Source organism: Callospermophilus lateralis, chromosome 6 (genome assembly GCF_048772815.1).
Source record: "Callospermophilus lateralis isolate mCalLat2 chromosome 6, mCalLat2.hap1, whole genome shotgun sequence".
Taxonomy (NCBI): Eukaryota; Metazoa; Chordata; class Mammalia; order Rodentia; family Sciuridae; genus Callospermophilus; species Callospermophilus lateralis.
Window position 1 is genome coordinate 67,671,012 of NC_135310.1, and position 27,661 is coordinate 67,698,672.

A 27,661-nucleotide genomic window follows, 5' to 3' on the forward strand; every position below is an offset into this window, starting at 1 on the left:
TTAAAGACTCTCCAGATGATTTTGTTGTGCATCCAGATTTAAGAACTATTATTATCAGCCACTTGCAACTTGAAAGAATGTCTGGAGACTGTAAATAACCTGCCCCAGATCACAGAATTAGTTGATGAGTTCCGTGCTTGTGCATAAAATATTACACATAAGAATGTTCTGGATCTTGAAATGGAGAAATACTTCTCTAATGTATTTAAAAAGAATTCAGGTGAACTAAGTAAAGGCAACATCTCATCATTTAAGTATAAAATAATTTTCATTTAATAGGCAGAATGTAGTCCTTAAAAGTGCCAGCTCATCAGAACTGGAAATATTTTTAACATACACATACCATGTCCCATCTCCAATCCAGAGTATCAGAAAGTGTGTATTATAAATAATCTTTCAAATAATTCTTGTGCAGCTGATCCAGGAAGTTCTTAACACATATGTGTTTGAGGACAACTGGTTTATGATAGGTAAGATGGTTCAGCAACTATATAGAAGGCACAGGATAACTTAGGAAATGTATTTTTTTAATAATGTGGGTTTTTTTGTTTCCCTCCTACTTATTTGAAGAGAATCCAATTATGTAGACCTGTAGGGCCCAAGAATCAGTAAATCTGTATTGCTAGTAATCACCTCTGGTGACCTAGGTTAGGTGACCTAGGAGCCATGCTTTGAGTAATACTGACAGAAGGCAACAAACACTGGAGAAAGGTTCTTTTTAAATCAAAATATTTTCAAAGAAAATCAAAACATGAACATATTTTAATTGTGAGTTAGCAAAACTAAATCTAGCTTACTTAAATTATACCTAGGATGAATTTTGTGTATCAATAAATGTTTCAGATTATTAAAATAAGAATTTGAATAGTGCCATCAAATGCATATTTTAAAATAATTCCCAGTATATGTTTGATTTTCTTCAAAGAATTAAATTTTCAGTGAATAGCAAGTTACAAAAGACATGGGTAGGAAATTACAGGGAGGAAAAAGATAAAGAAGGACATTTAGTTAACTGAACACTTGCTATATTCCACACTCCAGTAAAGAACCAAGATTGTTGGTTTTTTCCACCCATTAATTTAAATAATCAGTTTCATGCTTTAACTGTTTATACAGAGAAACAATAAATAAATCTCTTAGGAATTTTTATGTCCAAAAATTATTTTGAGGTGGTCATCAAAATTTCATTTTCAAATTCATTCATGAATCAATTTAGATCTTAGATTAGAGTAGTAATGATGGACAGAAATACACAAACAAAAAGGTCCAGAGAGATTAAATGGCTTCCTCAAAATTGCAATTTGTTGAACTAATAACCCAGAGTAGCATTATTCATATTTATGATTTAGCAGACTATCTTTCATTTAAGTTCTGTTAAATGTTTTTATAAAGTTCTTATGAATATAGATGCATTTAATATGAATAACTGAGAAGGAGTACAATTTGGATAGTAGTGGAGTTTACCCACTCATAAAATGCTACAAAATCTTTGGATGTGAGAAATCTGGAGAAACATAATCATCTTAATTGATTGATATTTGTAATACAACAGAATGTAGTCAGGGAGTTAGGGAGGAAATAAACTGTATTTCTCTCCCTGTGTGGTTGAGTAATAAATATCTGCCCTTCACAGTGCTTGTACTTTATACTCTCCTTAAATACTCATTTCATTTTCCATTAGAAACAGTTGGTATGTTATTAATATTTGAGTAGAATGTTTCAAGTTCCAAATCCTATGTAATATTTCTTGCAATGTTACTTCTTTTGGAGTCTTAGAATGTGGTAAGAAAGAAAGAAATTATCATGTCTTTCATCATCATGTAGGCACAAGAATGACCAATAAAATAAATACAGAACAGAATCTCCAATCAGTACCAATAAGCTGGTACTATTACTAAATTTAAAAATTTTTATGACCATGAATGACATTTATTATTCATTCAACAAGTATTTGTTGAGATCCTCCTCTGCATTGTGCTAATCTTTTAGATTCTGTAATGTTTTATTAAACAGCTTAATTATAATTTGTCAAGAAGTTCTCCTAAATGAGATTGGAGTTAAAAGGAACTCAAGGATATGATCAAGTATGAGGTCATAATGGAAAGACCTAAAACTTGTTTGGGAAACATTAATTAATGCAAAATCACTTTCGAGGCCACTAAGAATCAAGGAATTTAGATTTAAAATAATCCAAAACAAGTTTCCTATTATTTTCCTATTTAGTTTCCAATTGGAGGGAAGAATTTAAAGGTTCAGCAAATATTTTCTAAGTATTCTATGACATTATACCTCGATAATATGAAATATTTTGAACTATCATTTCTGCACATTATAGGATTATCAGGACATTATAGTAAACATAACAATTTTAAGCTGATATTGGTTTACCACTAAGATAATTTTTCTCAGTTTCTACTTCATATTGTCAAATTTATGGCTGTTATAAAATATGTGACTACCATAGTTTTTCTTTTACAGAGTGTAGTACTGTTAGATATAAAGAATTCAGCATATATTCTTATTAGTAAAACCTATAATAAATAAATTTTATATATTTTTAATAATAAGATCTTTAATTAATAATTAAACATTCAGACCATTGATGTTATAGCTTTGTGATATTTTGAAATCAAACATTTTAAATGGTCTGTTCTGTTTTTATATCCATAATATAATAATATATCACTGGGCATAATTATTTGTTTTTATATCCAGCCACAGGCAAAATCAATACATATTTTACATGAAATATCCTTATGAAGAATTGTAATCTATAGGATTTAATAAAGGAGTGGTTGAGAATCAGGTACCTTTTGATGGATGCATTTCACTTAAATACTATGAGAGCCCATTTTAATCTACTAAACTTCAACTCCTAAAATATTTAAACCAGAAAGAAATGTTATCAAGTTTTACCCTTTATTTATTGCATACCTTCAAAGGCTGAAGTTCTTTCACAGAATGTACCATCATGTAGACACTAAGCAATGCCAATAGACATTCACATTTATAGGCACTGAGACATACTTTTATGGTAAGGTGGGAATGCAAAGAGAACAATTATGGGATTAAGAGAGAGAGGCCATTACATTTTAATCTTAACTACTCTTACTAGTTGTGTTCACATGCTCCCCCAGTGTGTGTGTGTGTGTGTGTGTGTGTGTGTGCATGCCTATCTTGAACAAATAATATCTCTGGATCACATTAGTTCACAAATAGAAAGAAGAGATAGGTTTATAAATATTGCTATAATTTGATCCTTCCCTAAATCTTACAGATCAATGGACCCAGAATGAAAGGTTCATTAACTTTGGCACTTCATATCAAGAAAACTTATTATTCTGGGACTTGGTAAGGGGTTTCAGTAAGAAGATGCACCAGTTAAACACTTATTGCCTTGGCTTAGTTCACATTATCAGCATATAATCATAGGCACAATACAAGAAAGAGCTCAAATTTGGAGTCAGCAATAGAGGAAACTTAACTCATGTGTTTCAGGTATTTGAAATAATCAACATCCACTTCAGCAATGGCAGGTTAAAGTGACCTTGAAAGCTTTTCAGCTTTCAGAGAAATCTTGGGCTTTCTAAATGTGTTAGCAATGCATTTTCTTTAGATCCTTCCTCTCTATAGATAGAAATGACAAATAAATGTAAATATATGAATCTGACTATTTATCAATAAAATAAATATAAATGGATGTATTGACTAATAAGCCATACATACAAACATGCTTTTTTTAATAAAGAGAATAAATATTACATGGGAAAAAAAAGGTAATATAAAGGGAACCAAATGCGTAGACAAAGTTTTCAGCTGAGAAACATGTCAAGTTACCAAACAACTGGGAAACTTTGCTAACGTGTCTTATTTTATTTTATTTTTCATTAAATCAATAGTGATCCACATAAACTCTGTTGAGAGTAGTATGTGTATAAACAGACTCAGGCTGGAATTGAAAGGAAGCTTTCCTTTATCTCTCTGCTTGTGAGTTCCTTTTAAGGCAATGATAGCACCCTTTTCATCTTTCTGTGCTGGCTGTGGGACTGCCTGATACCAAGTGCCTATTCACTGTGACTAAAGAAATGAACCTGGGGAAGAAACCATCCTCTGTTCAATGCAAGCAACTTCCTTTGCTCAAATCCTTTCAGTACTAGGGAGAGTTCATTCTCTCCATAAGGCAGTCTTGATTGTTGGGCATACGTCCTTCTTACTGAATGAAATTTATCTCTATTTTCTATGTGGTGTATAAAATTGTGGGGTTGAATGCTAATACCAACATGCAGAAAGATGATTAAAATAAGTCACAAATACACCAAAGTGGATACCATCAGAAGTATGTAATCCCTTTCAAAGATCTTTGGATAAAATGGAATAAAATCACTGGATATTCCTTTGCAGAATGCTTTCCTTGAAGAATCTTTAACATCTGGCTTTTCTTACCCACTATTTCTGCTTCTATCTAGCTCTTCCTTTCTCTAACACTATAGGGGAGAAATGCTGTAGGCAGATGAATGTTCAGCGATAAATTTCTCCGAAAGTTTAGTGTCATGATAGGTTTATGTTGGTTCTATAAAGCCCTGAGGACCCTAGTCATAAGTGCTAAGTATGAATAATTACTAAAATGGTATAGAAGACATCATCTCCATAAATTAGTACCACTAGGCTAGAACTGTCACTTCACTGAAACAAATATTTCCCCATGACTTTCAATGCCATTATCTCTTCATTTAACAAATATGTATCTAGATCCTACTCTGTATTGATAACAATGTGTTTCCTGTAGATCCTCATTTTATTATATTTATCCACTTATATTTCATACATTGATGATAGTTTATTTAGATTCTCTTAAGTGATGGGAGAGATCTTGCAAATGTTATGTTTATTTATTTGTCCATATAGTAAAATAAAACTATTTCAAATATTTGGGCTTCAGAAAAAAATATTTTAAATTGATAAGTAATTAAAAATTAAACATAAATAGTACCATTTATGAATATGATGTACCTATAGATATCTGTTTCATTCTTATTTGAGGAAATCATTTGCTATGTTTTAAAAGTGAGTGTTATTAGGATTGGGAAGAGCACTATCCTAGATCCTATTAAGTGTTATTAGGATTATTTTCTGGGCACTGAAAATCATAACAAATTGGATATTTAATAATTCTTGAAGATTTAAAATTAAGATCATGAGAATAGGTGGTTGCATTTGCATGTGAACTTAATGAAAATAAAACAGAGATTTAACAGCTCCCTGAATAGAATAGTTCTGCTTCTATCTTTCATATTCAATGCATAAATAATTTTCTTTGCAAATGCCCCAAACAGATAAACACTGATCAGATAGATAGATACACACTTTGTTTGACTCTGAAGTCTTAGAGGTTATAATTTGATTATAGTACATTCTTTCTTTGTTAACATTTTACCAACTTGGAACTAGAGATTATAATATTTAGCAAAATCTTTCATATTTTAAGATTGCATCTTAATTTCCCAAAATGATTAAAGAGATGATCAGTGTAAAAAGAACAATCAAATCATAAACATATTATAGAGTACTACAAAAATATGAAAAAGAATGTTTATAAATGATAGTGAAGAATAAATTATTTTTTCAGTGCACATAATTAGGTATATACAGGATAATTTAAAACCAAATGGAATGATAGCTAATGCTGAGGCTCTTAAAAATCTTCATCAAAATATACATGTTACCCAAGAGAAAGTGATAAAAATAAGTTGTGACATGAAAACACTGTTGTTTTTCTTTGTATCCTCAAAATTTGGATGATATCTCATCAAAGTATTTTACTAAATGTGCAGACGATGGAAAAACTTTAATTCCAAAACCATTTCTCTAAATTGCCAACGGACTTGTATTCTTGATGCCTTTTTACATGATCACAAGCCAAGCATGCATGTGATTCCCAAAACCGTGGAAGATTTACAGTGAAATCTTTCCTCCAGTTAAAGTAACTAAGGTATAACTTATTGTTTTTGTCGACTTCCTTCAGATACTTGGCTAGCTCACTGGGAGAGTTATAATCTTCCACATGAATGAACGAATCTGCTGGAATATAATTCTCATAGTTTTCCCTAGATGGTCCCAGAACAACAGGTACAGAGCCAGCCAAAAAAGCATTGTAGAGCTTTTCTGTGATGTAATCTTTGTGGATTGAGTTTTCAAAAGAGAGATAAAATTTACAAGTAGAGATGGTAGGAATCAAATTTTTATCATTCACATATTCTCCAAATGCTTGCCCATAGGTGTGGATTTCAATACTTTTGCTTAGCTCATTGTAATACTTGACCCTGGCATGTTCAGGGTTCCAGTTACTTACAACCCAACACACCAACTTCTCTTTGCTTGGCACTTCAAACACGAAGGGGTTTGTGCTCACCGTCAAGAAGCCATAAGGCACTTGGATATCTGAGTCACGGCGGTAGGTTAGAGTTAGGTTGAACAGATGCTCAATACCACTCTTCTGCGGAGTATGAGTTGGTGATTCCAAATTCATCCAAATCCATTTCTGGAAGGGCGGTCTGGCCTGCTGAGGTAAATTAGTCAGATCCCAACTGATGTCTCGGTGATGTATCAGGACTGCATGAGATTTGTTGTACAGTGAACGGTCTGTTGTGAGATGACATCCTTGGATATTGAACATTGCTTGGCAGGATGTAAGGTCAAAGGTTTGCCCAAAAGGCCACACCCACACCAGAATAGTAGTTTCATTAAAATAATCAGTTTTGGTGGAGAAGAAATTTTTCATTTTTAGCACTGAGCTGGCTGACTCCATTGGGCTGAAAATCCAGCTGTTGGTGGGCTTGATGTAAATAAGCAGACATGCCATGAAGCAGCCCAAGATAATGCAGACAATTAAAAATGGGCGGAGAATTCCTTTGGATGTTGATGTCATAATTTTTTCTGGGGAACAGAGAAAGGAAGGGTTAGTGTAAGGATAAAAGAGATACTTATAAAAGTGAGAAAAAAGAGAAAGAGATGGTACATTATAAAATAAACAATAACAAAATCATCTGCTTTTCCTTTTCAGTGTTATCAAACCATTCAGAAAAAAAAAAAAAAAGCTTTCACTTAAGCAAAGAAACTGATTTTAATCAAAAGTTTTCCAGAAACTCTTCTCTACAAATAATGAGTCAGAATTTGTTCTAAATTTATCTGGATATTTTCAAACCAAGTTACATTTTTCTTTAGTGTCATCCATACCAGTTCTATTTTTACTTCCTTGTAGAAAACTGGAACAATATAGACTGTCCTCACTAAAGCCCTGACAAGAATTTTTAATATGTTGATACTCCATCATATTTGTGAACATTTGTAATTTGATATAGTCACCTATTTGCTAGCATATTTAGACTATAACTTTTTAGTTCAGATGAAATTCAATAGAAAACTGAACTTTTAAAAAGAAAAAATATGATGATGATGATGGTGACTATTTTTGCCTATGCAAGTTTATCTTTGCTGTTTACAAATGTATTAGAACAGTAATGTGATTTTACCTGGCAACTCGTGACTTGACATCTTATTTTTTAACCTTGCAATACCTGCATTATTTTTATCTTAGAAAAGCTTCTTTTGTTTTTATTTATATAGTTTTCTTACAATATTATATGTATTAATAATCCTTTAGAGGATCCTGAATCTACCAGGTTGTAATAACTAAATGCTCTACTGGCTTTAGAATAGCAATTTCTTTTATGTAGTATCAAGGTATTTAAAAGGTTTTCTTTGTGTGGGAGATTCAAGATAGTGGATTAGAGGAGGGCTGCATTTCTAGTTGATCCGTGGCTTAGGATTTATACATGAAGAGTACTCCCACAGTCAGGTAGATGAAAGGGAATTCAGAAACTTTTAGAGACCCAGAAATTCAGATGCATTGAACAAAGGGCAAGAAAGTGTAAAGCTGGTGGAAGCAGTGGCAGCAGCACTGTTTCAGTGCAGAGGGGAGAGAGAAACACAATGCACAAATTTGACAGAAAAACAACTATAGAACAGAAAAGCAAACTGAACTTAACTGAACCAAATGTTGCACAATGAGCTAGTCTTGAACATCTGAAAAATGCTCTGTGTTTCTCAACTGGCCAATGAAGTGGAGGCTGGTAGCCATTTTGAATAGGCCACATTGTGGCTTTTGCTGATGCAGGAGCCCATGGCATCTTAGCAAATATTGTCATACTGTCCCAACAAATGCCCATTGGTGACCGAGGGTGTATATAGTGGATTAAAATAGACACAGAGAAAATTGTACCCCAGGAATTCAAATCAGAGATACAGAAGGGAGTGAAACTTGCTTTCCCTTTGAGTCTGGTGGCTCACACAATCAGTTGATGAGGGTCAGGAAGTCAACAGGTGAGTGTGATTACACGTAGGATTGAGCCTGGAAAGGGCCACACAGGTAGCAGGTGGAGTATGTGAGAACCCTGCAGGGTTGTCTCTCCTGCTCTACTAGTAACTTCCTGAGAGGCCCCTGAGAACCAGGTATTGAAATGCCCTATAAATGGGTATTTACTTGGCTTTAGGGATGTGGTAATCTAATCTCTTCAGAGCAGACACCACCCAATGAAACTCCTAAGGCCTGATTAGAGCTAAGCCCAGATACTAGACCTTCCCATTTAGAACTATATAGCAGTCAAATTCTGAAAGCACACAGATCTGTTCTGTCTGGACAAAATTTCAATTGACATTATTACCCATTTCCTCCTACCTTACTGTGGTTGCAGATCATTCCAACTGGCAGCTTGGTGGGCAACACAAAAAGAAGGATTCAACAACCCCTACCTTTTGCTCTCTCTAGAATATACAGCCCAAGAAGAAACAGAAAGGACAGTCTTATATAGGCAGTGAGCATCCATCCTTGTTGACAGCTTGGACCACCTCAGAAAACACAATTCTTTCATTTCTGATTAAGAATTTCTTTTCCTCCTCCTCCTCCATTTCCTGCTTCCTCTTCTTTGTATTCTTGCTGTGCTGTTGGTTCACAGCTATACATACATGAATATACTTGTTTCCTTTTTTCTTATTCATCATGTTTTAAATATGTATTGTTTTTCTTTGTTTTGTCTTTTGAAGGTTAGGTTTTTTTGTTTGTTTACTTGTTTCCCTTTCTTCCCCTTTTTTCCTCCAACAGCCAGATTCTATTGTTTGTTCTTTCTCTATTTTGTTTTTTTTTCTCACTCTATATAGCTATCACTGACTACATCTCTTCTGCTTTATTTCTGTTCACATTTTGAATATTCTAAATTTCTTTTTTCTTCTAGTCACATTTTTTTTAACAAACTGTGTTTTTTTGCCATCTTTTAAAACTATTTAATCAAACATAATTGCTGCCCCACTATTGATGTTATTGTAATTATTATTACAGTGGATGACAAAGTTGACACCTGTTATTTACTTCTATCCAGTTCATGACTATTTATTGTTGTTGCTGTTTGTAATTTTTGACCCCACCATTTTTGTTTTTGAGATAATTAGTCTTGTAGATGTTGTAGCAGGCACCAGGTGTTTACTTTAATGCTGAATGTTATTCATTACTCTTCTTGCTGTTGTTTGCTTTCCCTTTTTATGTGAAGTGCTGGGAATTAACTGAGACACTGCGAATCACCGGGTACAGATTCTGATGCTGAGTTACTCCAAAACCCAGAAAGGGACAGTCACCTTGCTCATACACAAACTAGTCATGTTCACACTTTAGTGACACTAATGATATTAAAGGGGCAGTAACCCCTAATCAATGTCCAGGCCCCAAGTAGAAATAGTTAGGGGACCCTCAAGTCCTACTCATGGGCATCCACTCCAACAACAAAAGCAGAGTTTAGAAAAGACCATGGTTACCACATCTACAAGGGACCTTAATCTAGAGTTCTCATATGACTCTTTAAAATATACTTAAGTGACAAAAAGCAATCATAAAAATTATACCAAACATACTCTGCTGTATACAACACAATTGCCAGATCAACAAGAAGTACTCCACTTTTGTGAGACCTACAGGGAAAGTTGGATCTCAATCTTTGACACAATACACACTGTCAAACTACACTGAGCATCAACAAAGAACAACGAAGGAACTATACTACAAAACTTTATAGGACACATTAAGAAAAGTACAGATCAATATCCCTGATGTACTCAGAAGCAAAAATCCTCAATAAAATATTAGAAAGTTATAAACAACAATATATTAAGAAAATTATACAATATAACCAAGTTGGTTTTTATTCCAGGGTAATAAGGATGGATAAGAAAATCAATAAATGTAATTCATCACATAAATATAATTAAGGACAAAAATAAATCACTCATCTCAATAGATATAGAGAAACCTTTTGACAAAATTCAGCACTCACTCATGATAAAAAAAAAACAAACTAAATAAAGTAGGGATACAAAGAATTTACCTAAATAATAAAGGCTTTATATAACAAACCCCAAACTAACATAATAGTGAATGAGGAAAACCTTAAAACACACATTTAAAACTCTGGAATTAGATTTGACTCAATATATAACTAGCAATTCTAGCCTGAACAATTAGGCAAGAAAAGAAATAAAAGGGACAAAAATAGGGAAGGAAGAACTAGAATCATTACTATTTGCAGATTATCTGATCCTATGCTTAGAAGATACAAAAAAGCTCCACCAGAATTTTGCTAGAGCTAATAAACAAATTCAGCAAAGTAACAGGTACAAATCAATAGCATACTTATATAATCATAATGAAGCTGCTGAGAATGAAATCAGGAAAACAATGCAATTTACACAAGCCTGTAAAAAAAATCTAGGAATAAATCTAAACACGGAGGAGAAAGACCTCTACAATGAAAGCTATAAAACACCAAAGAAAGAAACTGAATTAGACATAAGAAGATAGAAGGAACTCAATGTTCATGGAATAGGCATAATTAATATTATTAAAATGTTCACATTACCAAAAGCAGTGCAGTTCCCATGAAACTACCAATGACATTCTTCACAGAACTAGGGAAAAAAAAAGTTCTAAAATTCACTTGAAGGGGCATAAAAAATGATCCTCAGCCAAAAAGGCAATGAGGGAACCATTGTAATACCTGGCTTCACTTTTTCTATGGAGCTATAGTAATCAAATTCGCATGGTATTGGCATGCAGTCCAATGGAACAGAATAGAAGAAAACTATGTAGAAAAAAGAAAAAGCAAAACACAGAGGCAGAACCACTCAGATACAGTCATTTGATCCTTGACTGGCAAAAAGACAGCCCTTTTAACAAATGATGCTGGGAAAACTGGTTATTCACATGTAGATGAATAAGCCTAGATACTTATATCTTACACTACAAAAAATCAAGTCAAAATGGATTAACTACCAGAAAATAGACCATAAAGTTTATAGCTCCTGGAAGAAAATGTAGGGTCAATACTCCACCGTAAATAGGCAATGTCTTCCTTAATAGGACTCCCAAAGCTCAGGAAATAATGTTAAGAATTAATGAATAATATGGCATCAAATTAAAAACATTCTGAACAGCAAAGGGAATAATTGAGATTGTGAAGAGAGAAACTACAAATGGGAAAAAAATCTTTGGTATCTACTCTTATGACAGAATTAATATCTACAGTATATAAAGAACTCAAAAAACTTGCCACTAAATCCTAAATAACCCAATTAATAAATGGGCAAATGAATGAAACAAGCACTTCTCGAAAGAAAAAATCAAAATGGCCAACAAATATATGTTCAATAACTTTGGCAATTAAGAAAATGCAAATCAAAACTACATTAAGATTTCATCTCACTCCAGTTGAGAATGACAGCCATCAAGAGTGCAGACAATAATAAAATCTGGAAAGGATGTGGAGAAAAAGGAACAATTTTACATTCTTGATGCTACTGTAAATTAGTACAATTACTATAAAAATCTTTATGGTGATTCCTCAAAAGTCTAAGAATGGAACTACTGTATGATGTAGCTATGCCAGAAGTCACAACTTGATATTTATTACAAAGAAAGAAAGTCAGCATATTATAGCAGTAAATGCATGCCCATTTTTATAACAGCCCAATTCAGAATAACCAAAAGATAGAACCAGACTAGGTACCCATCAATAGAAAAATGGAGAGAGAAAATGTGGTACATATACATAATTGAGTCTTTTATTCAGCCATAAAGAAGAATGAAACTATGAAATTTTCAGGAAAATGGAAGAAACTTGAGAATATTATGTTAAGTGAAATAGCCAAACTCAAAAATTTCTGTCAAGGGTTGTGTGTTTTCTTTCATAGACAGAAGCTATGCAGAAAAATAAAAAGCAAGGTATGGGGGAATCTATGAAAATTAAAGGGAGATCAGTAAAGGATTTTAACGGATTTCTTATTGACCCTCTGAAAATCATATTATTCTCCTTAACAAAACAATATAGTCCGTCAATTTCAAATTCATTAAAGTACCTAAAAATATTGATCACAACTAGCATAGACATTTTGAAAATCATATATATATATATATATATATATTTGCCATGTCACTTTTCTTAAAGCTTTTGATATTCTCCAAGTAGTAAAACTTGGTTTTGTGAGTCCAAAGATTCTGGACATTACATTCTAGAGTACAGCTAGAACTGAAATATTGGAATGAAAAGACTAGCTTACTGTCAAAGTTAGCTTCAGTCCTGCAGTCAGTAAGAGAAAAGAAAAAAAAAAAAGATATGTTTTAAATATGTTCAGGAATTAGTACTTAACCCTTTAAATACAGAGAAAATCAGGAAAGACTTATCAAAGAAATCTTATTTAGATCAAAGTGGCATTGCAATTACTGCATGTTGAACTTCATGAAATATTGTTAAAACAGTATCTGTAATAAAATTTATAAGTTTATACAGTTTTGAGGAAATTAATTAATTGGTTAACTCAAAGAGCTAGACTAAAGAACAATGGTAAAAGCTAAAGAAATAAGAAGGAAACATTGAGATAAGGAAAGAAACCATTGAAGTTGAGGATAAAGATTTGAGGTAATTAGTGATGTCACAAACTTTGAAAATACCAATACAAACTTCAGGTACAGATAATAAAGAAAGAAAAAGGACATTCAATTTAAATATTAAAAGGCCAAATCACTAATTTAACAAACTAAAATAAGAAAAGACTATCTTGAATAATTTTATGTTAATAAGTTTGAAAGACCTGATTAAATAAATAGTTGTAATTTTGCATCAGTGGAAAAATACCAGCATTGCTACAAGAGAAAACCAAAAATTTCCATTAAAGAAATGATACCTAGGGCTGGGGATGTGGCTCAAGCGGTAGTGCGCTCCCCTGGCATGCGTGCGGCCCGGGTTCGATCCTCAGCACCACATACAGCATCACATACAAACAAAGATGTTGTGCCCGCTGATAACTAAAAAATAAATATTAAAATTCTCTCTCTCTCTCTACCTCTCTCTCTCTTAAAAAAAAAAAAAGAAATGATACCTAAAGATGTGGGATTTATAAATTACAGCAGAAAATTCTGCAGGATGACATCAATTCAATGACTTGGGAATATTACCCAACTTTTAAAACAAATGTTTTTAGAAGATAGAAAAGTAAAATAAGAAGATTAACTCATGAAGTCAATTATAATCCTGTAATCAAAATAAGATACAGAAGGCCAGTTGTGGTGGCACACACCTGTAATCATAGAGATTTAGGAGGCTGAGGTAGGAGGATCATGATTTCAAACAAAAGTGAGGTGCTAAGCAATTCAGTGAGACCCTGTATCTAAATAAAATACAAAATTGGACTTGGGATGTGGCTCAGTGGTCAAGAGTTCAATCCCTGGTGACCCCCCTCCAAAAAAAAAAAAAAAAAGATAGAGAAGGTCTTTTTAAAAAGTCAATTTTAAGCTACACGTATGGCACCTGTTTATAATCCCAGCAACTCAGTAGACTAAGGCAGAAGTATTGTAATTTGGAGGTCAGCCTGAGAGACTGTCTCAAAAAAAAAAGTATATATACATATATATAGGCTATGAATGTAGCTCAGTGGAAGGGTGTCCTTTGGTTCTATTGTAAGCACTGCAAATACATACATATATACATGAATAGTCAATTTCACTTGCAAATACAGACACACAAATACAAGAAATTTATCAATAAAAAGTATTGAAAGTGTATCAAGATGCAGTTCAATAGGAGATTTAAGGTAGTTAAATTTGATCCCTCTTCATAAATTTAAGTAGTTGAACAATTTCTCATTTCTTCGTAGACAAAGGATTTATAGAAACTTGTGAAACTAGTAGAAGGATCTTTTTATTCTCTCAATATTAACATTTAATATACATGAATTTACTTCCCATTGCAGTGTTTTTATGCTATGAGACTGACAGTCTAATGTTTTCTAGAAATGCTCTGATTGGAAGTTTCCTTAAACCCTTATTGAATTGAAATGCAAAGACAACCATCAAAGTAATAGCATGGCTTAAAATTATCATTCCATTTAAACTGTATGTATGATAAAATTAAAACAGATTTGCCAAACACTATGCTAAATTATTTTAAAATTTGATCCTTAAAAAACTATCTAAATAAATGATGTTTCAATTCAATGCAATCAGACTACAAACAGCAATAACGACCATCTAACAAATGCTTACTCTCAACCGGGCCTTGTGCCAAACATGTTGCACACATCATTTTTTTCATCCTCATACAGCTACTATGAAGAAGTTTTTTTTTTTTTTTAATCAATTCTTTACAGATGAGGAAATTGGGTGCCAGAGATATAAATGACTAGGTTAACCATTAGATTATGCTTTCTCTTGCGTTGTACAATCGTCTTTAAACAAATAATACAAACATTAATAATCCATTCACATTTGGCACCTTAAGTTTTGTTGTCTTGATTTCCCTGGTCTCTACCCTTTGCTCTATAATTAAGAACTATTAATTTATGAGCTCAATTTAGGCCATTTTTTCTTAGCCAGATTGATACATGACACTTCTGTTGGACTTTTGAGAACTTATCTCTCTCTCTCTCTCTTCCTCACCCACCCTTCCACCTCATACCCCTAGTGTATATCTATTAATTTATATTATATTCCCATTTTATAATAAAGAAACTGAAGCCCAAAAGTTTTAAGTAAACTTCACAAGATTACACAGCTAGTATGTGGTAGAGCACACTTTCAATTTCCTGTCATTTGACTCCTGAGTCTGGGCACTTGATGACTATTTTTTTTTTTATGTTGTATCTGCATGTCTTTTCTTTTTAAAAAAATTTTAGGTGTTCATAGACCTTTATTTATTTATTTATTTTAAATTAATTTACATGTGGTGCTGAGAATCAAACCCAGTGCCTCACAGCTGCCAGACAAGTGTGCTACTGCTGAGCCACAGCCACAGCCTCTGATGATTATTTTTTATGATCCCAAATTTCACAGACTTCAGCCAGAGAATGTAATTATCTCAGTAATAATAGAATTTCAGCTCCATGAGAGACTTTGCTTCCTTCACTGCTGTATCTTTACCATTAAAATATAGTAGGTGCTTAATATATGCTGTATATGTTTTAAGGATGAATGGGAAAGTTACTGTCTCAACTATGTGCAAAATACAGTATAGGTAACTATATATACCAAAAAATGAACCAAATCTGAATGAGTAAATGTGTACTTACTTATCTTCTCTGGGAATTTAACATATATTCCTCTATGGAATAACTGCCTTTGAAATTGAGATATAGGTATTCCTACCAGCAAATGAACAAAATATCCTAGTTTATCTCATTGTCATGTCTCAAAGTTGACATTTATCCTTTATGTGTTTATGTGTTAGTTTCATAACTTTTTTTTTATCATTTTAGTTAAATGAGGGAGAATTGGTCAGCAAGCAGAAAACAATTTTCTTTCTACTATGCTTTTTTTCCAGTTTTTTTTTTCTTTTTTTCCAGTTTTTTATAATTCCTGGGTCTTTTGTATTACTGGTTTACTCTTTACACCCTCCTCCCTCAATTTTTCACTGCTGTTGGGGTCAATTACTCAGCAAGAGGACAATTACTCAGTAACCTCTATTTATACAGAAATTGTCAGCAAAGTTTGTCTCCTAAAGCCAAAATGACATTCTCTTGACAGGAATCTTTCCATCTGTTCCTCATAACTAAAATCTAGTTATATACTTAGCAGATCTCCAATTGTTAATCAAACCACTCTATTTTAAAAACATCCTTAGTAGTATTTCTATAGCACTCAGTAGAGGCAGCAACAAACTTATAACATAAAGCAAATTGTAGCAGTAAACATGATAATTAAAACTTTTTCAAGTATTTTTAATAGTTTCGGGTATAATGAGACAATATAAAGGCTTTAGCATTAAAAAATAAGAGAATATTTAGTAAAAAAACTGTTGCCTGATAAGGCTTGGTATGGAAATGATTCAGTTTTTCATTAAGGAACTATTTCCATTCTTTGAAGATGCTCTAGAATATTAGAAGACTTGAACTAAAAAAAAGGTTGGAGTTTTGATTCTCAAACCATTACCCATACCAAGGTATTTGGGAGAGAAATGTGAAACTAAGGAGAATAGTAGACATCTTTGAGGAGTAGTAATTCTTTTTTAAGTGGTTATGTGTGTGTGTTTCTTTTCTTTTTTTTTTTTTCCCACAGAAGAGTTTAATCCTATTTAAATGGAAAGAAACAGAAGTATACTATATAAAAGAATTTAATACTTGCCTAAAACCAATATAGAAACAGCCTATTAGGGCTGTAACTTGCTACTTTGAGACATTATCCCTGTTGGTGCTACTATTTATGTTTCAACCCACCTCCCCTCTCATTCTAGCAGTGATGTGGAATTGTGAAAGATTTCCCCTTACATCTTGAGAAACTGTAGGTTAATGTATTTGAAAATCAATGGTAGTGTATTTACTCTCTATTTCTTTGTGTGGGTACATGATCACACCATTTCTGGTAAAATGCTTTATCCATAGTAAAAACATGTGAAAGAAATTGGTAGGGTCATCTCATACTAACTCCAAGTACTATAAATAAATCATTAATAAATTCATAGGTGGACTAAAGTAAAAAACAGTTTAAAAAATGGATGGCCAGTCAGATGCAGTGGCACACACTGTAATCCCAGTGGCGCGGAAGGCTGAGTCAGGGGGATTGTGGAGTTCAATGCCAGCTTCAGCAACAGTGGGATGCTAAGCAACTCAGTGAGACCCTCTCTCTAAATAAAATTTAAAATAAGGCTGGGGATGTGGTTCAGTATTTGTGTGCCCCTGAGTTCAATCCCCAATACCCCTCCCCCCAAAAAATAAGAATGGCCACATAATACCACACTTTGACATTTTTTTTTTTAAATAAAAACCTGTGAAGTGCTTCAGATAGTGTCTGAACAGCAGTAAGCACTGTGTGTTTGCTGTTGTGCTATTATTCCCCTTTAAAGAACCAACAGCAGAGTTCTTAGGTGATCTTCTTATGATAGTAGTTGTCTTCAGCTTTCTATGCAAACTATCATCATTTTGGGCGCTGGGGATGTGGCTCAAGTGGTAGCACGCTCGCCTGGCATGCGTGCAGCCGGGGTTCGATCCTCAGCACCAAATGCAAACAAAGATGTTGTGTCCGCCGATAACTGAAAAATAAATATTAAAAAATTCTCTCTCACTCTCTCTTTAAAAAAAAGAAAAAAAACTATCATCATTTTTATCCATACACTCATAAAACTCTCCCCTAAATTCAAAATATAAATGACTGGATAAAATATATAGGAAGAGTTCCTAATGAATATGAGCAGAGTTTTCTAATTTTTTATGACAACAGCCTTTTCTTTTTTTTTTAAAGTTACTCTATAAACGTATTGCATTAAAGCATTGTGTAGCATAAGGGTTTGTTTTTGCTGCCTGGAATCACTCCCCCTTCTTCAGCAACCTCTTCAGTTTTCTATTGAAATATTACCTCACCTCTCTTGGGTATAATCTTTGGAGCTTTCCCTTCCCTGACCAATGTTGAGCAGTAAAATCAGGCCATTCAAACTTCCTTGTGGACATTAAACTTGAAGAGGAGTATCAAGTGTGAAAAATCTTGGAGCTGATTCATCACAGCAGTGTTCCTCAGAAGATAATATGTAAATTCTGCAATGTGAGTTCATGGTGCTGCTCTGGATCTCACCTTTCTGGACTAAGTTCTCTAGGTGTTCTTTTAGTTCCAAAACCTTCTAATAACTTCATTTTTGTTTACCCTAGCTGTAATTGATCTTATTGCTTGAAATAAACCCAAGCAAAAAAAGCTCCCTCCCAAATAAGCAGAAAACCCAACTGATATTCTTCCCTCCTCATTTTTTAAAATTTTCTTCAGGATCCAAATTACATAACTGAAATCCTTCAAAATATATCTATAGTCATCCAGATTTTTTTTTAAAATATAAACACTACACAGTATATAAGTTCTCAAAACTGCAAACACATCACTTCACTTTATATAAACTGCCATATTGACTCCACTGAGCGTTTGGTAGTGTTTTCTAACCTAGAACTTTTAGTAATCTGTTCAGGCAGGCTCAGAAAATAACTTGATAACCATATTATGATTATGTATTAGTATCATCATATTTGTTTGGGGTTATGCAAAATTTTGAACACCACACTGAATATTCACAACTTAAATTACCTGGGTTATTTTTTTTCTCTCTTTTTTTTATTGCTTTATTTTGCTTTTACTCCTCCTTACAATTTTTATGCTAAGAACATATACAGAACTAAAAACAAAAGCTTTATGCTTTCACTATTATATGCTAAATTATACTCTGCATTTTACTATACAGAGTAAAATGTACTCTGTATATTATACTTTCATCACTGCATTTTCCAAGATTCCTTTGAAACTTCAAATTCTATTGAATCTTCTTGTGGGCGTTCCGGCTCTTAGTTCCCACAATCCTGCCCATTAGATTCTGAGCGAAATGGCTCCTGCCTTGGGAGAGATGCCATTTACTTTTTGGCAAGAAGACACTGGTTGATCTCTGGAACGCTATCAAATTTGTGTTTTGGAACCTTTCTCAAAGATCCTTAAATGCAATCTCTGGTATTTCTAGGGGTAAACCTTCGCTTTTCATCCTCGCACTCTGGGGAAGTTGCCATCGAGTAATACCAGTATGGGTCGCCAATGTTTTTCCTGAATATTGATCCAAATACTCTCTAGCACTACCGCCCATTCTCTTACTTATTTCTATAGTAGTTTTTTGTTTACACAATCTAATGAATGGGCCTTTTTGTTGTTGCTGTTTTGCTTTTATTTGTGTCCCAGATATTTGCTTTTATTGGTGAGAGGACTAACAACTGTTATTTTCCCTGCAATACTAACTCCTTTATTTGAGGAACTTTATACATTCACTATCCTTTATTTTTTTTTTTTCCAATTCAGGGATTAACTTCTTTTAGTTTGATTTTTCATCTGATCTCTCCCCTTTCTACTCAGTCCCTAGTTCTTAATCACTGTGTTTATTCGCTGTGGAAGCTCTGTTTTCCCGATTCATCTGTAGCCAGAGCAATCCAGAGCTGATACTGAGATCAAATATAATGTAGTTCATGCTCCTCCCACCATAGAGAATGTATAGATAGGGTCAGGGGTGCCTTTATGCCATTTTCCTAGAACATATTTTTTGGTGTCCCTTGAGGCCAGCAGTTTTTCATAACTTAGCATCAGCACCAGCATTTGCTGTGATTATTGTCAGGTTGTAGCCCATAGCAGCCAGTCAATGAAAATCAAACACACACACACACACACACACACACACACACACACACAAACTCACACACACACACCTCATTTGGAGCTGTTATATTATTATTATTCCTTTATTTTAAAGGTGAAAATTCAGTTTCTTCAAATGACAAACACACACACACACACACACACACAAACTCACACACACACACACACACCTCATTTGGAGCTGTTATATTATTATTATTCCTTTATTTTAAAGGTGAAAATTCAGTTTCTTCAAATGACAAGTTAGGGCAATTAACATAGCTATTCTCCTTAAAAATAACAACAACAACAACAAAGTGATACCCCAAAGTGAAAACCTCAGAAACAAAGGTTTTTTTCTCACCGCTTTTCTTCTTCTTCCTTGATCACCTTTCTTCCCCTTCCTGTCCCCAAGGCAAGCCATAAAATTTCTTTTCCTCAAGGCGAAATAAGATCAAGAACTTCTTTTCTTCTAAACAAGCCATAAAGCTTAAAAATATTATTCCAGTCTCTCCCTCTTTCTGTCTTGGATCTGGCCATAAAGAAGTTCTCGAAGCTATATTGTCTTATTGTAGATCACAAGTTCTGCATTTCAGGTGTCCTGCCCCATGCCAGAGAGAAGGGAACACTGCACACAGAGGCTAAGAAGAATCTGAACAGACAGGCCTTGCATTCAGTCTATTAGCATAGGATCACACCCTTTTTGTCCAATCAGATTTCTATATAGATATCCATATTTCATTTAACATAGGTATAAAAATGGATTATTTCTTTTAGATATTTGAGTATTTATTCTAAAGTTTCCTATGTCATGTAAAACTATGTCAAATAAATTTGTTTTTCTTTTTTCTTCTCTTGCTAAATTATAGGGGTGTTGTCAGGGACCCTTTATGATGGTCCAGAAAGGAATCCTTTTTTCCACCCCTATACTATCACTTGTGGTCCAGTTAGAAATGCAAATTCTCCCACCCTCACCCAGATGTATGGAAGTAAAAACTCTGGGGTAAGGCATAGTAATCTATTTTTTAAGAGTTTATGAGCAGAACTAATTCACACTAAAGTAAGGCTAAAATTAAAAAACCCCTGTAGGACTGTGATATTTCAAACCTAGATCACATGTTACCCTTTTGTTTAAGGCCCTTCAATGAATTCCAAAGGCTTTTAAGATAAATTTTATAATGGCCTTATGTGGCAGAAACAGCCCTGGGCTATAGACTCCATGCCTCTGTCTGGAGTCTGTCTTCCTTCTTTTGCATCCCCTGCATTGCCTCCTTCCTTTTGACTTCCCTGCATAGCCATGCTAGGCCCTCTCAAACCCAATCACCACACTCTTCCCTCTTCCTGCAAAGGCTTCCCTCTTCTCTCTACTGATTTACTACTTTTGTACTACAGCTCTCAACTCTGCTGGCAGTTGCTTATGGAAAGATTCCTGATGATTTCTTCCCAATACACCAAATCGAAGCTCCCTAGCATGTATCATAGTTTCATGTGTCATATTTGCACATTTGTCACAGTAGCAAGTTGAACTCTATTTGTATGAGTATTTGATTAATGTTGTCACCCCTGTTCAACTGTAACTAGGCTCATAAGGCAGAGACCTGTTTTTTTTTTTTTTTAACTCAGATTTCAGTCCCTAGTGCCTAAATCATACCTGGCATATTCTTTCTCTCAACATGTTTTGCAAGATACCAAAGAGATAATAATTATTGAGCATTTGCAATGTCCATGGCATCAGCCTATACTTTTATATACATTTTATCATTTAATCTTCAGGAAAATATATTTCCTTTTGTTCACTTAACAAATAAGTATAAATCACTCTCTATGTTCTAAGCATTTTACAAATGTGAATTCCTTTAAATCACATTGACAAGCAGATGGAATATACACTGCATTTACATCCATTTTGGCAAAGGAGGAAACCAATATGCATCTATTTGCCTAAGGTCATACAGTTAGTGTGGTCAATAAAGATTAGGACACTGGTGGCTTGATTCCTGAATGTGCTGTTTAAAAATACTTGAGAATTGAGATTGCAGCTTACAGTTGCAATGACTTACATAAATTATATGAATCAAAGTTTATTTTATGACATATATTACTCTGGAACCATTATTCTCAAGAAAAGATGATTTACCAACACTTGCCTCTGCTCTTATTCTGGAAACCAGTGTCCAGAAACTGTGAGCCCAGAGTACTAGAAAGTTTACATAATTATATTTCTGCCTGCAAGAGAATGTAGGCAGGTGAATTAGAGCAGGGTATTAGAACTTTGTTCTATTATTGGGTGTTTATAAAGCAATTTAACAAACACCACAGATTAATGACACATGCAATTGCTGATAGAGGCCTCTGTGATGGTTGTATTCCCTGTAGCTGCATTCTCTTTAAGATGAATTTTTTATGTGCTGTTTTGTTGAGTCAGCTTTGAAGATTAACTGATCTCAAAGTGCCAGGTTGCCGAAAAACAATATGCATAGAGAAAAGAAAGTGTTAAGGTAAAAAAAAAAATAAATCTGTTATATCTCAGTATTCTGTGCATGACACTATTACCAAAAGTTGTGTCCTTGTCCCTGATGTCATTCCAATAATGAGGACATGACTTTGGGAAAAAGGAAAAAGAAGTTTTATTACTTTGTTAGCAGAGGAGAAACACAGGGGACTTCTGTCCCAGAGTCTGTGATTTTTTCACTTACAGGGAACAGAGAGCTTTTAAAGAGTTGATTCAAAGGCTTCATTACAGGTGTGCCTTGTCAGGGGTCATAATTCACTTGTAGAGCTTAGAAATAGCCATTGCTTAGGTCTTCTGGTCCCATCCTTAAGTGTGAATTACTTGACTCTTGTGACATGTGTGCTCAGCACAGATTAACTCGGCCTGGGATGGAAACTTTTTCCCCCCCCAAGGTTAGAGAGGGAGAGAGGGAGAAGACAAAGGAAAAGCAAACCATGTCAGTTTTGAAGTAAGCTTCAGAGCAACAAGGGTTATAATCAAAGCATTAAGTGGCCTTATTACATTTCCTCATTGTCAATTTCTTCTTTCCATTTTTATGGAAAAATGGATGATGACATCTCAAAGCTGTTTCTGGCTGAAAAATAGATGATGAAGGGTGTCTTAGAACAGAAGGTTTTACCTGTTGTCCTTTTTTTTTTTGGACCTTTGACAGAGGTGACTCCAACCTTGACAGGGAACTGGAAGAAGGGCACTTATGTATAACAAGCAATATTCTATTGTTGTTCATACTGTTCTAATATTTTTAAGCCACATGTTCCTCTCTCGACCAGGATACCAGGAAAGGTTCTGAAAAATGCTATTTCTTTATGGGGATCAATTTAAGCTTGGTTCTGGGAGGAGAGCAGCTGTCAATACTTCATGTGATTGTAGGTGGGTTCTTTGGCATAATTTAGTCTCCATCTTTTTTCGTTTTTGGTACTGGGGGATTGAATTCATGGGTGCTTGACCAATAAGCCACATCCTCAGCTCTTTTTTAAAAAAAAAAAAAATAGTTTGAGACAGAGTCTCACTTAGTTGCTCAGGGCCTCGCTAAATTGCTTAGGTGGACTTTGAACTTGCTATCTTCCTATCTCAGACTTCTGAGCTGCTGGGATTAGAGGTGTGCACCACTACTACTGGCAGTCATCATCTTTTTTAAAGGTGTGAATAATCTTTTTCTGTTTTCTTTTGCTTGTCGATTGGGCTTTTCAGGATGTGTGTAACTTCCTTGGTCTATCTATTGTTTGTTCACTTCTGCCATGAAAGACACTCCATTGTCAGTTTGTACCAAGGAGAGGACCCTGTGTCTTGGGATCAGAAGTCCACTTGTAAGAGGACTCTAAATATTTTTAAAGCCTTTTCTGTTCTGGTAGGATAAACCTTGAATCACCTAGAAAAGGAGCCTACCAGGTCAAGCTAATATCCCAAGCTTCCCATGGCATAGGGCATTTGAGTAAAATTTACTTGTTGGTCATCAAAAGGCTCTATTTTCACACAGCCTATCTTTTTACAGTCTTTGGATTATTTGAGGTTTACCAGACACAGTTTTGAGTTACTTGCTGAATAGTCTGTTGGAGGTGTGACTTTCACAAATAGGGGCTTGCTGAATGAAGATCATCAAGGTATCCCTCCCACGGTGCATACTCTCAGGTAAATGCTTAACCAAGGCCAGACCTGTCTTTTAGGCAGCAGTATAAGTCCATAGGAATTTTGTCTGTCCTTGGCACTTCTATCATGGAGTTAAAACCCCATTTTTTGGCCCATTTGTTGTTCTCCTCAATATAAAAGTGTGTGTATTGGTATAATTTAGGCTGAGGTATTATCTCCCTGTCTTTCTTGCAGTCAGCTAGTAGTTATCATTTCACCGTATGGTGAAGATGTTGTGACAAATAGACTATTGGTCACAGTATCTCTTCTTCCAGTTTATAAGTGAAATTTAAGAGCTGTATCTTGTTTTTTCTTTTCTTTTTTTGGGGGGGTGGACTGGGGGTATGAATATAGGGGTGCCAAAACTCTGAACAACATCCCCTTCCCTTTTAAGTTTTTTAAATTTTGAGATAGGGTCTTGCTAATTTGCTTAGGGCCTCACTAAATTTTTGAGGCTGGCTTTGAATTTGTGACCCCCTGCCTAAGCTTTGTATCTTGTTTTCCATGTACACATAGTCTGAACTTCTTTTATAAGTTAGATAGGCCTAGGGCAGGGACTGTCATGAAGTTTTATTTTAACTTCTCAAAGGCAACCTGGCATTCTGAGGTACAAGTCAAGGTCGTGCCCCCCATTTAAAGCCTTATACAGCAATTTAGCTGTTAGTCCAAAATTAGGGACCCAAGTATGACAGAGTGTTGACATTCCAGGAACACAAAGAACAGTTTTTTTTTGTTGTTGTTGTTGTTGTTGTTTCTGGCTTTTTAAAGGCTCAAAATAGGCTGCTTTTGATGTGACATTCAACATCAGTTCCATTGGCTATTCTGGAATCCAAGATGTCAACTTGTTTACAAAACGGAGCCTTTTTAGTGGACACCATATATCTACATGAGGTACCATGGTTTAGTGAAGCAGTAGTGTTTGAAAGGCAGTGTTCATAGTTGGGGCTGGCTATAAGCAGATCATCCACATGTTGTAAAAGGATTCCTTGATCCAATTGCATCTCTCACAGGTCTTTTGTTAGACTTCATTAAACAGAGTAGAAGTGGTTTTAAGTCTCTGAGGTGGGTTAGTCCAGAAATACTCAGCAGTTACTTTGGTATCAGAGTAATGCCATTCAAAAGCAAATAGTCAATAGGATATATGGCTTTGGTACTAGGGCTGAATATCCTAAACAGTATTGTTTATAGCTCTTAAGTCTTGTACATATTGGTTCTTATCATTGTAAGGTTTCTTATGGGCAGAATAGGCATATGGTAGGGTATTTCATAAAGCTGATTCAATCCATGTTTTAATTTCTTTTTTTTCCAGAAAAGAATGAGTCCCATCGATGTCTCTTTCTCAAAGGAGTGTTGATTGTTTCCTCCTGGGGTGCATTACCTCTTCCTTAAACAAAGTCTTGATTGGGATTACACTCATCATCCATTCCAGGGTTCGTTTGGCCCAAACAGCCTTATTCACTTCTTTGTGGCCCTTTAGCAGAACAGACTTAGTTTCATTTTCCTGAGTGGCAAGTGAAAGCTGGAACCATGGCCTATGGTACTTTTAAATGGAAGTTGTTGCTTTTTGGGTGAGAAGGTTATCTGAGTATTTAATGTATACAACAATTTTCAATTTGGCATATACAAAACTATGTCTTAGTCTTTTTTCCTCAGATTCTATTTAAGGTGCTAGAGCTAAGGCTGCCATCATTATCATGATATTGTCAAATTTAAGTCACTTTCCCACTATCAATTGTAATCTGAAACTCTTATGGGACCTTTTTTTTTAAACTGTAGGTATATTAATATTTCATGGATGGAGGTAATTTATATTCCTTTCTTTAGGCTTACTTGAAGATTCCTTTTCGGGGATCTGAGTTGCCTTTAGTTTCTCTTTCTTCCAAGCATAACATACCTTAAGGGCAATATCAACTAGCCATGAGGGGATTATATCAGTTTTTTCTCCTCGTCCACTGAAGGCTTTTTTTTTTTTTTTTAATGTCTGCAGCTCTATGTTCATAGAAGGTCACATCAAACATACAGAAATTTTTAGGAACCACTCTCTATAGAAACCAGCAGAAAAAAAGAGGGACTCCAGGAGTCCTTCATATCTCAGCTCTCTGGGCAATAGGCAGGGATCCACCCAGATCTATTGGCTGGCAGGCAAAAGAGCTCAGCAATTGGTTCAGGATACACAAGGTCAGGGAGCAAGTAAAGGCAGGCTGCTTTGGTCTCAGGTTTACAACGAGGGCCTGAGGGACCTAGTTCCCAGTGCTGAGTCCAAACAGGTGGCTCTTTATCTCTACATGCTCCTGCTGTTTTTGGTGTATCTACAGTACAGTCAGAGCAGTTCAGGGCCTTTAGAATTTGTAGCTAGACCTTAGTACCCTGAAGTTGTTCAGCTCTATTTTTATAGCTGCTACTTTTGTCCAGAGCTCAAGAAGTTATAGTTTTTTTCTCTACTTTCATTATCAACTTCTGAGACATAGTTTGTTTTCTCTGCATGTAGTTATTTATCCTGCCAATTTCCCTGTGAATTTAGTTTGGTGGGATACTGTTATAGCAAGAATTCTTGTGCCCTAATGATTGTTGTCCCTTGGCCAAATGGGGTGTCTTGTCAGATTTTAAAGTGGAGAAGACCATTCCTGGCCTCAGGCAGTGTCAGTACCCATTGCCACATCCTTTTTTGCCAGCAGCCTCTAACCTCCCTGGGCAAAAAGGGATGGAAGATAGGGCAGAGGCCAGATCTAGTTTTCCTGGGATTCCCCCCCCCACCAGCCTAGGGGGAAATGAAAGGAATTATCTGACTGCCTAGGGCTAAGCTGAGAAGCAGTGCTGAAATTCCTAGCACTGGATTGAAAGGATTTAAATGTGTGTGTGTGTGTGTGTGTGTGTGTGTGTGTGTGTGTGTGTGTGTTAACCTTTCTTTTGGTGTCCTGCTATCTGAGCACACATCAGACAATGCCCTTTTGTACTATCAACTTAGTTTCTAGCTGTTCAGACTCCTTTTCATGTAAATGAATAAGTATACATATGGAGTTTTTTTTTTCCCACTTACTTTACCTCTGACAGACCAACTCCAATTGCAAGATTGTATAACAATTCAGAAAGCCATTTAAAGGCCAGATTGTGTTATGATAAAGCGCCATCTTGTTTTTTTAGACAGACTTATAGCCAAGCTCTTTGCCAAGAGATTACCAATAGAATCAATGCAACAAGGCACATGTCTTAAAGGGCCAGCAACAGATAGGAACAAAAACAGAGACAGATAACCAAAGGGGATCCTCGAAACCAGGGCCAACAGATGAGAATCTTTAAAATAAACAGACCATTTCCATGCAATTTCCCTTCTCTCTGGAGACCCTCATTGTTATACAAAATTACATATAAGAGGAAGCGAGGGAAAGGGGGAAAAAAAAAACAAGGAGAGAAATGAATTACAGTAGATGGGGTAGAGAGAGAAGATGGGAGGAAAGGGGAGGGGAGATAGTAGAGGATAGGAAAGGCAGCAGAATACAACAGACACTAGCATGGCAGTATGTAAACGTGGATGTGTAACCAATGTGATTCTACAATCTGTATACAGGGTAAAAATGGGAGTTCATAACCCACTTGAATCAAATGTATGAAATATGATATGTCAAGAGCTTTGTAATATTTTGAACAACTAATAATTAAAAAAATAAACAGACCAAACAGGGGGAAAAAATAACCTAATTTTTCTACTCCTAGTTAATGGTGACTCCTATACTAATGGTGTCACATATGTTGCCAGGAAGGGGAACCGGATGTGTAGAATCAAGGGTCTTGGTATG

At 34.9% G+C, this 27,661-nt stretch overlaps 1 protein-coding gene across 1 annotated transcript in view; it reads right to left on the minus strand.

Annotated features, from left to right (window-relative positions):
* Positions 1 to 5,845: 5,845 nt before the first annotated feature.
* Positions 5,846 to 27,661, minus strand: part of Fut9 (fucosyltransferase 9) — a 33,088-nt gene continuing 11,272 nt past the window's right edge. Inside the window, exon 2 of the mRNA XM_076859912.1 lies at positions 5,846 to 6,933. Within this exon, the coding sequence (XP_076716027.1) occupies positions 5,846 to 6,925 (1,080 nt within the window). The 5' untranslated portion in view covers positions 6,926 to 6,933. The remainder of the gene's footprint in view (positions 6,934 to 27,661) is intronic.